The 13,502-nt window shown below is 38.4% G+C and overlaps 1 protein-coding gene across 1 annotated transcript in view; it reads left to right on the forward strand.

Moving 5' to 3' along the window:
• Window positions 1-349: 349 nt before the first annotated feature.
• The window catches only part of NEO1 (neogenin 1), a gene marked incomplete at its 5' end in the record, with an annotated part of 37,362 nt that continues 24,209 nt past the window's right edge, over window positions 350-13,502 (forward strand). Inside the window, 7 exons of the mRNA XM_009581273.1 lie at window positions 350-399; window positions 1,293-1,437; window positions 2,823-2,933; window positions 6,577-6,771; window positions 7,579-7,674; window positions 8,811-9,034; window positions 12,835-12,973. Coding sequence (XP_009579568.1) covers window positions 350-399; window positions 1,293-1,437; window positions 2,823-2,933; window positions 6,577-6,771; window positions 7,579-7,674; window positions 8,811-9,034; window positions 12,835-12,973 — 960 coding nt within the window. The remainder of the gene's footprint in view (window positions 400-1,292; window positions 1,438-2,822; window positions 2,934-6,576; window positions 6,772-7,578; window positions 7,675-8,810; window positions 9,035-12,834; window positions 12,974-13,502) is intronic.

Here is a 13,502-nt window from a genome sequence, read left to right on the forward strand (position 1 = left end):
GAATCCAGCATGTAAATTAAAGATTTGATTTTGAAAGGTACTGAATGTGATCTCTTTTCTTAGAGTTTATGGGAAGTACCTTTAAATATAGACATTTTTTATTTAGATACCTGTGGTAAGTAAAGGCCTGAATAAAAAGTGAGTTCATTCTTTGTGTTGAAAATATGTAAACCTCCTAAGCTAGTCACTGTATTTCATAAAGTACCTCTGCTAGAAATTTGTAGTTACTTTATTTAGTGTCTCTAACCAGAATGGTTTGTACTTCGTAATGAATGACAGCAGAGAGTAGTTGTGTATGGAAATACAGTATATGGAAATTTTGGAGTTGTAATTCCTCTAATGTTTCTAGTCCCCAGTGCTCCACCGCAGAATCTAACGCTGGAGGTACGGAATTCCAAGGTAAGATGTGGAGAATTCCCTGTTGGTAGTGGGTAAACAAAAGGTTGGTGGGTCTTAGATCAACCAAAACTTAGAGCTGCTTTGTGTTTCTTTTCTACCATGCTGCTGTTCGGCTATTTGTGTATGAGTTGCCCAACAGGAGAATACCTGAACGTGGGGCCTGAAGCATTAGAAACTCCAATCCAGTTGGGGACTGTACGTAGCGGAATGCAGTAAAGACAGTGGCAACGTACCAAAGCATGGAGGCTAATTATGAAAGAGGTTTGATTAGGCACAAAAGCCTGAAGCACCAGAGCTTGAATGTGTTCCTCTTGATTAACTATTGTCTACAGTGTGTGTGCATACACACGCACGTTTATATGTCCTGAGCACTTTAAAAGAGAAAATGATATACTTAGTCATTATGACTTCAGTGTTTATGATTGGAGATGTTTTAAAAAGCCTTTCCTAAACTCTTTTCCAAATACCTTTTTCTACTGCCTGTATGATTAAAAATAACTAACTTCCTGCACATAAACTACAGTTCAGATAACTTGTACCCTTTAGACAAAATACCAGTTCTTAAAGGTAGATCCTCAAGTAAACCGTATTTTAAGATAAGCCGAAGAAAATGAAAGGGAAACCCAAGGGGCCATTTGTGAAATTGGAATCAGAAGCTGTAATAGGATTGAAGCGCTTTGAGGTGAACTTCTGTAGGCACATGTATGACCTGGGCTGCTGCTGAATCATAGGTTTTTTACTTTTTACAGATAGCCTATGTTTTACTATATGCAAATGTAGTATTATCTGTATGTGTGTTTTTTATCTTGTATTTCATGAAGTATTAGCACTAGAGTAGTTTCTCTGGCTGCGTGGGAGGCGATGACTTTGTAATAACCTTCTACCTTCCACAGAGCATCATGCTACACTGGCAGCCTCCTCCTGCGGGGACGCACAGCGGACAAATCACCGGCTACAAAATTCGCTACCGTAAAGTGTCCCGCAAGAGTGATGTGACAGAGAGCATTGGTGGGACCCAGCTTTTTCAGCTAATTGAAGGTGAGCTATTATTTGCAAGCATTTGTTATCAGAAGGGGGGTTTTAGGTGCTTTTAGTGGGCTGAGGCTCAGAGACATGTTTATGTAGGGTTCTTGCCTTGGAAGAAACAATGAAAACGCTTAAAATGAGCGTTTGTAGGTTATGAGGTAGCGTGGGCTGGCTAGTAGTAACCAAAGTCTAGTGACCTGTTTTCTAGCCCTAGTTTTGCCATTGATTTGCTGAGTGGACTGGACGAGTCCTTTTAAAACCTTTATAAAAGGCACAGGGGTTGCATGGAGAAGGTGGTCCTGAGCTCATGGTGTCTGCCCGAATGCCAGAAATAAATGTATGGAGAAGGGTGCCAAAGAAATGCAGTCTGGCTGGGTGTTCGGCAGACTGACCTGTGTGCATGTGGCTGTAAGGGAGCGTGCTCTGTCTTGCAACGCTCACCAACAAGCCCAGCTCAGTCCTATGAGCTGCTTACCTCAGGCATCTCTGCAAATCATCCCACCTAGTTTCACTGACATCAGCCTTTTCCTTCTTTCTGGCATGAATGTAATATATCCTCTCTTTATTTTGTACACTTAAAAAATCCAATCTAGTACCTTACTTAGTGTAAATTATATATTGTTATCCAGAACTAGAGTTTTGTTTAGCAGAAGTAAACAGTACATGAGAATAGGAGCAAGACTACATTTTGTTCATTTTTTCCATCTCTGTAAATGAACAGTTGGTCAAAAGAGAAGAAATTGTGCCTCTCTAGAAAATGAATATGCACTTTTTAACAAGATGTTTTGATTTGTTCTCAGAAGCTCCAGCTGTGACTCAGGAAGTTTCAGTTTTCTCACAGAGTAGGAGTTGATATGCGCCTGTAACTAGAGTATGTTTTTGCCAGCAACGAAGCCTTTTTAAGAAGTTCCATATATCAAATTTTGAGGGCGTTTTCATCCTGCTTTGATTATTGATTATACACTCTTATATACAGTAAAGAAACTGTTTGCACAGTTTGGTCACTTGCTGTCTATAGCCTACACCTAGGTTTAGTTACGGATGTTGGGTGGTTTTGTACTTAAACTAATTAATAGCCAGAAATTAAAGCTGGCTGCAAACAATACCTCACAGACTCTTCCAGTAGCCCACAGGGACAGTCTGCAGAGTGTCACAGCCCTGGGTGTCTGCGATCACAGTTTAGCTGTTACACCCTAATTGGTGTCGGCTTCCTTACCGGAGCTGCGCCGTGGGTAGTGCCGTTTCCCTTCCTGAGCTCATGCTATGCTCAGGTAGCCGTGCTGGGGTGAAAGGCTTTTTACTGTCAGGTTGTACCTGTATTTTAATTAGGAACTGTGATTCCTGTGCTCACAGCTGGAATTCCTGTGTTGGTATCTTGGATACTCCTTGTCTCTTAGGTCTTGAACGAGGTACAGAATACAGCTTCCGAGTAGCTGCCTTGACTGTTAATGGTACTGGACCGGCTACCGACTGGATATCAGCAGAAACGTTTGAGAGTGATCTAGATGGTAAGATCATGAGTGTGAACATATTTGTGACATCAGAAACATTAGAATTCGTGGACAGGGCACAGTAAATTTGATTGCCTTTTTTAAAGGCAAACCTGATTTTGTTCAATTGTTTTTACTGTATTCAAATTATACGATGTGCTTTTTTTATGGTTAAGTGAAATTAATTTCTATTTTAACACAAAATTCTTGCCAAGTCAATTAAATGGCTTGAAATTAAATGCTGCTTCTACACTTTCTAGTACTGTATGTTTGCACTATGTTTTTTCTGCTAAGAAATACCCAATTATGAATTACAATGTCAGTGTTTCAATATTTAAATAATAAGATTTATATAGTAATAATAATGGCTCGATTTTTATATTGTAATAAAATTCATCTTGTTAATTATGCAGGGGTTTACATGCTATGAAAGAGGTAGGAGGACTGTTTTCCATGAGGGAAGTAAAATAGTGATTATGTATTTATGTAGCACCTAAGCTAAGCTAATGAAACCATTGAAGTATACCTCAAAGAGTTCGGAGTGGTGACTGGGTGTTCGGAGATACCGTGCGCTGATCGATGTAGTCCTGTTGGCTGCCGTTTGCAGTGTTGGCGCCTGCACTGTGGTTGCAGACGGGAGTTGTAAACTTTGTTGAATGTGAGAGAGATGCCACAGTAGGAAAGAAACAGTGGAAAACATTGCTGTCACCCATAGACCTTTGGAATCTCACCACTGTGTTTCATTGGTACCATGCTCTCTTAAAACACTTTTCCTGAATTTTTTTTCTTTGCTTAGACTCTTTTTCTAAGGAGAACGTTTGACCCCCAGTAATTGTTGTTTTGCCACTTTAGAAGAAAAGGGAGATTGATTGTATTTTCAGTACTGATAGACTAGTACAGGCCATATCTTCCGTCAGAAATGAAGTCTTCCACCAAAGCCATATATTCATGATGTGTAGTATACACAACATGTTAACATCTTGTTTTTCCAGTGTAGAGTTTAACAATAAAAGTAGAAAATGTCGTGTAAAAAAATTTTGAACTTTGGTAGTTGGTCCAGATGTTTGGTATTTATTACAGTAGAATAATTTGCAAGGGGGAACCTGATTCTTGCAGAATTCAAATGAGCAAATTTGTGAGCATCTCCCAGAATCTGGCTAAAAGCAATTGAAATTGAAGATGAGAAGTGCGATTTTTAAAAGGATGGCTGGGGCAGATCTCTTTGGAACTGCCTACGTGGAGCTGGTGATTCTGGGTTCCCGTTTCAGAAGAGCACTTCGTCAGGGCCGTTGCACACAAGTTACCTTACGCTTTTTGCAGGCCAGCCTCCCTCTTGGCTTTGTTAAAAGTAGCTGGAGGGTCGTTCTAGCATAATGCCGCAGGATCCAGTAATGTCTTTCACATCTGTGTGGCTTGAGATTCAGTTACACTGGCAGCTGGAAGACAGAATAATAAAAAAGCTTCAATATTTGCTCTACACTGGTGGAAGATTGCTTCAACAGTCAGCTGATTAAAGCCGTTGAGAGCCCACGCTTCAATCTTTGTGTTATGCAGAGTTGATGCTCTACTTAATACTTGTCCTCCTCTTTCTTACTCCATTGCTTAATCAAGAGCAACACAAGAAACAATGTTAACAGTAGAGTTCAGTTTTGTAGTTATTTAAAATTTACTTTTTAGAGTTGAAATTACTTGCATCTGTGTGTCTGTCTTCCTCTAACTGGATGCGACACAACCTTGCAGCTTTGAGAAACCACTAGTTCCCCAGACTGAAGTAGAGCTCTGTAAATGGGCAGCACTTACACAAGGTAATGAAAATGTGCTCTGCTTGTGAATTAGAGTTAACAAGACTTTGCCAGAAGATAGCATCAGGATTAAATTTAGATACGGCAGAAGTAGGGAGAAGAAAAGAACTTCTGATTCTGTGTTGATTTTGTCATTTTAATTTTTTTCAAATTGGAATGTTGCAGTCCTTGCAGGACATGTAACTTTCTTTATGCCTATTCTTTACAATGAATAAAGTAATAAAAGTTCGCAATTAAGACAATGTAGCATGGTATTCATATCATTCTGTATACATGTATGAGATATTTGTGTATGTGCCTACTGGAAAGAAGATGTCTCTCTCTTGCTTTTCTTTCTTTAGTAAGCTCATGTGGATAATTTTAATACTATGCAAATGTATTTACAGTTAATCTTTAATTTCCCAGGTTCAATAGATACGTAAGGCATAATTCCTTTTTATTCCATGGCTGCTTTTTGAATTTAAAAAGAAAATAATTCACTTCATAGTGTCATCAATGTGAATGGGAGCCAGACTGTTACAATTTAGTGTTAGCAGGGCTGTGTAATTTTGCAGAGTCGGTGCAAGTCCCACCAGGACTGCATGTGCAAGAGGTGTTAAACAGTTGCACAGAGTTTATCCCCAATGCACTAACTTCTGTGCAGTTAAAAATGTCATCTCTTATATTGCAATTCTGTAGCTTTTCTGTATTTAATAGTGGTGGACTTTAATTGATCAGCTGTGTCAGCTGGAGACCATGAACTCCCTGGGCTAGCAGGCCAATGGCATATTATGATCCAAATAATCCTGTTGTGTGCTTTATTAAATGTTTTTAGATAAATGCAGCATGTTTCATTAAAATGAAATCCCTGCAGGAAGCGGAACTCTCTGAACTGATTTTATTTTAGAGTGGAGAACTCAGCTTACAATAGTAAGCACAGAATTATTTATAATCTGTCAACATACGGCAGGCTCCAGTGGCCTGACAAAAGTACTTATTTAATTTTTGAGAAGTTAAAACAAAGGTATGGACATTAGTATGTATAGTTGTGCTTTTAGATTGCTTTTAAGTTGTAATCAACATTGGGGAAAAATCCTTTTAGTAAAAATATTAGGAGATTACAGTGACATGTGGAAGTCCTTCTGTTACTAAGGATCCACATTCCATCTCTCTGTTGGGTTGTGACTAGATTTGTGTTGCCTGTTGGGGGTAGATTCGAGCATCTGTTATGGACTCGCTGAGTATTTTTTGATCTTGTGGTATGGTTGTGTAGTTTTTGCAGATATTTTGTGAATTTTGTTAAAGAGGCTCAAGGATTTAAACAGCAACAAGTGTAGGACAAATCACAAGAAACCTTTGCAGCACATGCAATATCCAGTTTACTCACAATTCTTGGAGCTTTGGAATATTCTGTTTAATCCTACAATGAGCTCAGGAACCTTTCTTTCATCATCATTGTGTTTTCGATATAATTATTTTAATGCCCACAAGTAAGTAATATGGTGGAACTAAAGTAGATTGCTTTGTGGAGGGGAAAGACATGATAAATTTAGTGCATATTTTGAAAAATTACAAATTGGAAAGAACATGCACGAACATCAAAATAGTCTGCCTTGAAGCAGATCTGATACTTCTCTTCAGTCCACTCCTTTAAAAAGAGGATCTATTAAAATATATTAGTATACAAAACTATGTTAATTTTCTTCTGCTTAGAGTTCCTTGCTCTCTCTTGTACAATAAAGCTCTCTCCTTTGAAGCGTACTCATTTCAATACAGACGCCGAGTAGAAGTGCTACATTTGACCTTACTAGCTCATAGCTCTTCATGTAGTTACCTTTGTTTAAGAGAAGTCCTTTAAATCCATCGTTTTTCTTTAACAGAAACTCGTGTTCCTGAAGTTCCAAGTTCCTTACACGTCCGTCCGCTTGTCACCAGTATCGTGGTAAGCTGGACCCCACCTGAAAACCAGAACATCGTGGTGAGAGGCTATGCTATAGGGTATGGCATCGGCAGTCCTCACGCGCAGACCATCAAGGTGGACTATAAGCAGAGATACTACACCATTGAAAACCTAGGTAGGAACACCAGTGCCCGAGTTTTACCTCTCATTTATGTTGCTGTTTTCTAATTATTGTGTTATAAACAAATAAAACTACAAGTATGTTTGTAAGAGGATCTTTTTCCTTATTCAGATATTATATGGGATGCCAAACTGTTGACAAATTTCAAGTAAACTCAATTTTCTGCTGATAGAGAAAGAGGCAGAGGAATAAAAAAAACCCCAAACCCAGAATCCTAAATTCACCAAGTTTGAAGCATAGTGCATTTTGATTTGATGCTTTCCCTTCAACGGTTATTACAAAAACTTTCACGCCGAGCAGCGTTCCCTTATTCTTCTTCTGGAGCTGCGGAACAGATGGCTTCAGGCAAAAAAGAAACTAAAATGTCACCAAGATACAGTGGCATCTACTTTAAAAGAAAAATATAGAATTGTTCCTCCACAGAACTCTCTGTGGTAGGTGAGATATCCTGAACGCAAAATAAATATCCCTATTGCGAACTATTGGGAAATTCCATAAAATTGGAGTTTTGGATAGTATCGTAGTAGGGCAGCTTAAAGTGTTCATTTAAAAATGTTTTTCCTCACTACTATTTTGACTGTACTTAAGGTAGATATGCTGTGACTATAGACTTCTGCTGTATAAGAACTATTGAACGCTAAAAGAAGGTCCGTATGGAGACTTTCTTAATTCAAATTTAGTCTAGTTATTTCACTTATTTCTGTTAAAAAATAAAATACTGAACAAAGAGAAGACGGAGAAGCAGAAAATAGGATTCACTAACAGTTTGCACTAAAAATACACTTAATTTTTTCCCTTTAGACCCAAGCTCCCACTATGTCATAACTCTGAAAGCGTTTAACAACGTTGGTGAAGGAATCCCTCTCTACGAGAGCGCCGTGACCAGGCCGCACTCAGGTAAAGGCGAGGGGCTGCTTTTATGTTCTGCACAGCTGAAAGTTGTTAACACGCCCCTGCAGCTGAAAATGAGATGATACGTAATGCAAGAGTGTTGTTTTTCAGTGTCATCAAGTACCCTCCATTTCTTTAACTGATTGGCCTTACTGTTTCAGTGATTGCCTCGCATGTTTCATCCGTTTAATAAACCACCTAAAATTGGTTTCATTTTTAAATTGCAAACTTACCTTTCAGCTACTTTTAGATGTTCTTATTCAAAAAGTTACCATTATGTTAGCACAAATTGTGTGGGTGCAGTTCTAAAGGCATTGCCCTTACTTTGTTTTTTATGGACAAGTATAGGTTTTTTTGGTGTTTTACACGGAGATTTTTAATATGATGCCTGCATTTTCTTTGTCTAAGCCTCAGTCTGCAGTCATTTACACTAACCAAGTTCTTGGCATATTTTTTTTTCATCTTGTAATACATTAATACAAGATTTTAAGCAGAGAAATTTGCAAGTGAGCTACTACTATGCTATGGCTCACTGTGCTCCCTACTAGACTGTTGACGTAGTTATTTTGTGTAGATGTTAACTCTGCTGTTTGTTTTAGTCTTCTGAAGAGCAGGAATTCTTACAGATTTTATAGAGGACATTGGAATTGCAGTTTCTTCAGTTATTGCAAATTTGTACGATACTTGGAACTTGGTTGCCATTAACATTCTTTAAAAGATGATGGGAGTTCCCTGTAATTTTTATGAAGTGGCATCTACCCATCTAGAAGAAGTCCAGCTCTTTTTCCTCCTCATTGTTTTCTGGAAGAGGAATCAGTGGACATTGAGGCAAATAAAATTACTGTATGTTTGGGGTTCTTAGGCCATGGTTGAATGCACTGAGCACTAATATGATTAGGTATATGTATGAGCATATATATGTTGTCTTACTGTCTTAAGAAGGGAACACGATGCAAGAGTAATTTTATTAGCCAGTCTTATGTCACCTATTAACTCTGGCTTTTCTCTCTTTTTCTCCATTTCTCACCTTTCATTTCATTGTACTACCCTGCATTTCCCCTTTTTTGTTTTTGTTTACATTAAAATGCCACCTTCTCCCTTTTTAATTATAATACACTACTTTTTACCCATCAATTCCCTAGACACTTCCGAAGTTGATTTGTTTGTTATTAATGCTCCATACACTCCAGTGCCAGATCCGTCTCCCATGATGCCACCGGTGGGAGTTCAGGCTTCCATTCTGAGTCATGACACCATTCGGATCACTTGGGCAGACAACTCTCTGCCAAAGAACCAGAAGATCACAGATGCTCGCTACTACACAGTTCGCTGGAAAACCAATATTCCTGCCAATACGAAGTACAAGGTATTGGAGTTTCAACAACACTAACACAGCTGCATTATTCCAGTGAGAAGAAGTTTCATGTTCAAGTCAGGGTTAAGTGAAAGCTGAGAGTGAAGACAAGCGGTTGGAAAACAGTATAGACGTGTGCCCGGTTTTATCTGAGATGCCTGGACTGGGTTCACATCAGTGCTGCTCAGTTAAATCATCACTTCAAAGATTCCTCTAGATTTAGTGGAAATAGTTGGTTTTGTGGTCTCTCTTGCGTGTGTGTGTGAAAGAGATTGAGGCGTTGTGTGTGCGTGAATGGAAGAGCTGGCTCAGGGGAGGAAGGCAGACACTTCCAGAGTTAGGTTCTGCTGTGGAACCACGGACACGGTGACCCGTTTCACCCTAACACAATCGCTTTGTATGACAGATGTGGGCTTACCTTTAGAGGAGCCAATAATGCGTTAATAAGGTATGTGTTACTAATGGCTTCCCTCCGGTTAGCAGAAGAATCTGAATTTGTGGGGTAAGTCATGCGGGGAAGATATTTACCCTGACGGTTTTAAGTTTCCTTTTACAGCCTGTTCTGTTCATACGAAGTTGATAGTGAGCCCTTCCTTTGGGAACTGAATGGGTGCAAAATATACAACAGTAACTTAATGATATCCCTGTCTTCCTTGATTTTCCTCTGCTGTTTTGATTTGGAGACTAGATTTGGGGTTTTGTTTATTGGTTTGGGTTTTTGTAGTTGGTTGGTTGGATATTTTTTTAATTTTCAGAGTTATCTGAAGGCCTCCAAAATGCTGACTGCAAATTTCACATTTGAAATGGGACTCAAAGGAAATGGTTGTTAAAATATCCGGCTAGTGGAGCTCCCTTTACGCTCCTACAGAGCAATCTTGTTACAAACCAGATTTTTTTTTTTTATTGAAATGAAAAGATGTATATATGTGTGTTCTTCCTCTAAAGGCAGGCTATTTATGAACCCACATTCCTGAGGCATGTGCAGAGGATGTCTTGGGAGTGATTTATATAATGCTGCAGTTTCATTAGTTAAATGCTTAAAAAAACCCACCCTCAGTGGTAAATGAAATACTCCCACCGTTCTCGGTGCTGGTGGCCAGTGGTCAAGAAGTTTTATTGTGGACCAAAAATAATATGTAATGATGGAGTATAGTTCAAAATTACTCATTGTAAAAAGCATTTGCCTGAAAGGACGTAAGTTTGAGAACATGTGCTCTAATAATTTTTAACCCATGATGTTTGGAGAACTCAATCCTGCTTTTCTTTCTTTGTTTCAATCATGAATTCTGTACTACTCTGTGGGACAATAACAATTGCTAATTTTAAGAAAGGCAAAACCTCTTTTCAGCAGTGCTCTGCAATAAGCTGCTGCATTTCAGTCAGGTCTTTGGTAACTTTATTACGTATGAGCTAGTATATTGTTTGTCATAGCCATCGCTAGCAGCTTTGTTATTTATTGCATGTTTTGAGGCTGTTTGCCCGGTTGCATCGGAGCTTCTCCGTTACGCAGCCTTGCACACAGAAATCGTATCTTTGTGTCAGTTCTCTAGTATCCAAAGCTACATCTGTTCAAACCAGTGTTGTTTCATCCATCCCTCTTGTCAGAAAGTTGGATGTTGATATAGTTCATTCATATTTTCTACATTTGCTCCCCCCTTCTATGCTGACATTCGCAAACTGTTATTAAAGAAGAGGCTGCATGCTTGAAATACAAGTTAAGAGGTTCCACCTTAAGGAGCCTTATTTTCTTAAATTTGTATAGGAGTTGTGTCAATCTAGAGCATATAAACACAGGAACAGATGTGATACAGTTCCTGAAGCTAAAATACTCCGCTGTGCTTTGAACCGTGTAGTTTCACTAATGTGGATCAGAGAGCGTTTTTCAAAGAATCTTTGTTGGTGGAGCAGAGTTGTCCTACTCGCAGGCTACCTGTGATTTATCAGGGTCCTCTCCAGCAGAAGCTAAAATACTAAATCTTAACTTAGATCTTTTAGGACTGTATAAAAAGAAAATAAATTTTACAGTGTAATATTTATGAAGTCTATTTCTAGTAGGTGAGCAGGGTTTAGTACCATGGGATATGTTGTGATCTTAAAAACAGTAAGTGGTGTTAAAAAATGAAGAAAGCAGGGAAGTCTAACACAGTTTAGCCTTTCACGTGTCATTTACATTCAATGTGATGTGCAGTGAAACTAAAAGATAACAAGTTTCAAAGCCATAGATGAAAAATACAACTTTAACCTGTAAAAAGGACTCCAGCTGCCACATACAACTGCAGCTATGAGCTAAAAAGTACTATAAACAGTGTTAGGATTTTCCACAGGTATTCTGGAGAGGAAGAAATGGTGTGCTTTTCAGGGGGTAAGTCAGCTCATAATGCAAGATGCTAGGAAAAGATTTATCCTTTGGAATTGTCATCATATAATTGTCCAGGCCAAAGGTCTTTGCAGCTTCTACTGAAGCATCAGCTATTTCCGAACGTCCCTGAGCCGCGCCACAAAGAGCCGGGAGACAGTGTCGCTTGGCACTTTGAGGGCTGATGAAGAGCTCTTCTGAACGCACGGCTTCACGCTCGTACTAGGGAGGTTGTGCTCAATCAAGCTTTGTCACTGAACGCATCTAAGAACTGTCCTGCCCTGTGCTTCAATATTTGAACCATTCAGCCACAATCACATTTGCTTTGAAACTACACTGAGTTTTGTATCAAGTAAAGGTTTAAAGGTAATGGAGCACTTGATTTTAATTAGGTTTATGATGTCTTTATTCTCTGTCCAGCTCTGTGATGTCTAACTGGCAAAATGCATGTCTGTGCACAAGCAAAATATTTTGTACAAATCTAAGTATCACTTGGCTTCAGTTTTCTGAACTTTCACCTGGTGTAACAAAAAAGCCGTCATTGATATTTGAGAAATAGGGGGTTTCTTTCTACGTCTTCAAGGAACGTAGATGGCCTTTTCCTTGACGAAACCCCAGATGTTTTCTGAAGGCAATAGTTATTAATACAGTTGTTGTTTCAGTATTTGACAGGGCCATACAACTAACTCTTTAATTCTATGTTCAGATCGCTGTAGGTTAGGGTAAGGAATATACATATATGTAGATTTTTTTTTTTCCCCATAGGCCTCAAGTACTTTGTGTTTATGTTCAAGTCATGTATAAAAAATATCAGATATTTTAACTTAAAGTCAAAAATTCTACATAAATGGCTGAGTTACAAATTACACTATAAACCATGTGTAGTTTCAGTGTGTGATCCTAGATAACCGTTTTTTCTGAAAAATAGCTACATATTAATAAAGCTTCATTGTCTTCAAGTCTCTCAGCACCTGTACTTTCAGTTGATTTTTTTTAAAGTATGTTAAAAGTTTACTGAAAATTCTAGCGGGAACTTGGAAGGCAGATAGAGATCTCAAGAAGGACTGTTATTGTTAGCTGTGCTTCGTTGTTCTCCCTAGCCAGATCAGTTAATGAAATGCTGTAAATTAAACCCCCCAAGTAGACAGTGATTTAGCCTGCTGCATAGCAAGTGTGCCCTGGACCTTGCATTGCTTTTTATTTTTTTAATTTATAATTGACTGCTATTAAACACTCTAGCTGATTGCAGAAAGAATTTCTAGTTTAGGATAAAACAACTGCACATTAATACTTGATTAATGAATTTGCATGACAGAGTAAAAACGTTACAGAATTAATGATTGTGGTTATGAAAATGTAGTGATGTTTTTAACACTTACCTGAGACAAGGGTTTTTGAGAGCTGATGATTGATGGTTTTCAGTTCAGAAGTTACTGACACTTTGTTTTTCTTTCAGACTGCAAATGCGACCACTTTGAGCTATTTAGTGACCGGGTTAAAACCAAATACCTTGTATGAATTCTCCGTGATGGTGACTAAAGGTCGAAGATCAAGTACTTGGAGTATGACAGCACATGGAACAACTTTTGAATTAGGTACTCCTTCGTGTCTTTCTGGAAGGGCCGACATTCCTGACGAGATGAATAAAATCGAGTCTGCCAGAATTCTGGAAGAGGGAAAGCATGTATTTAAAATCATTATGCTGATGAATACGTGCTGGGGGCTTCTTTTCTTTATAGTTTATTCAGAAATTCTGATTAAAAAACAACAACACACTTCAAAATTCAAAGGGATGATTGCATGCAAAAGAATTTACATCAAATTACAGAGAAGTAATGAATAATGTACCACAGTTCACGGACAGGGGAGAATAAAGAAGCGTACGCTTGAAACATCTCAGAAGTAGCATGTTAATAGCAAATACAAAGAAAATACTTTAGCAAATAATAATTAAAATTTGCTGTAATTATGATGATAATTACAGCAGAGTGAGGAAGTGCATGAGGCAAATGAAATTTAAAAAAAAAAACAAACAAAAAAACCAAACAAAAAACCCACAAACAAACAACAACAACAATAGAAATTAAGACATCCAAATCAGTCCTGAATTCTTGTTCTTCAGCA

Source organism: Fulmarus glacialis, unplaced genomic scaffold, assembly GCF_000690835.1.
Source record: "Fulmarus glacialis isolate BGI_N327 unplaced genomic scaffold, ASM69083v1 scaffold34707, whole genome shotgun sequence".
NCBI lineage: Eukaryota > Metazoa > Chordata > Aves > Procellariiformes > Procellariidae > Fulmarus > Fulmarus glacialis.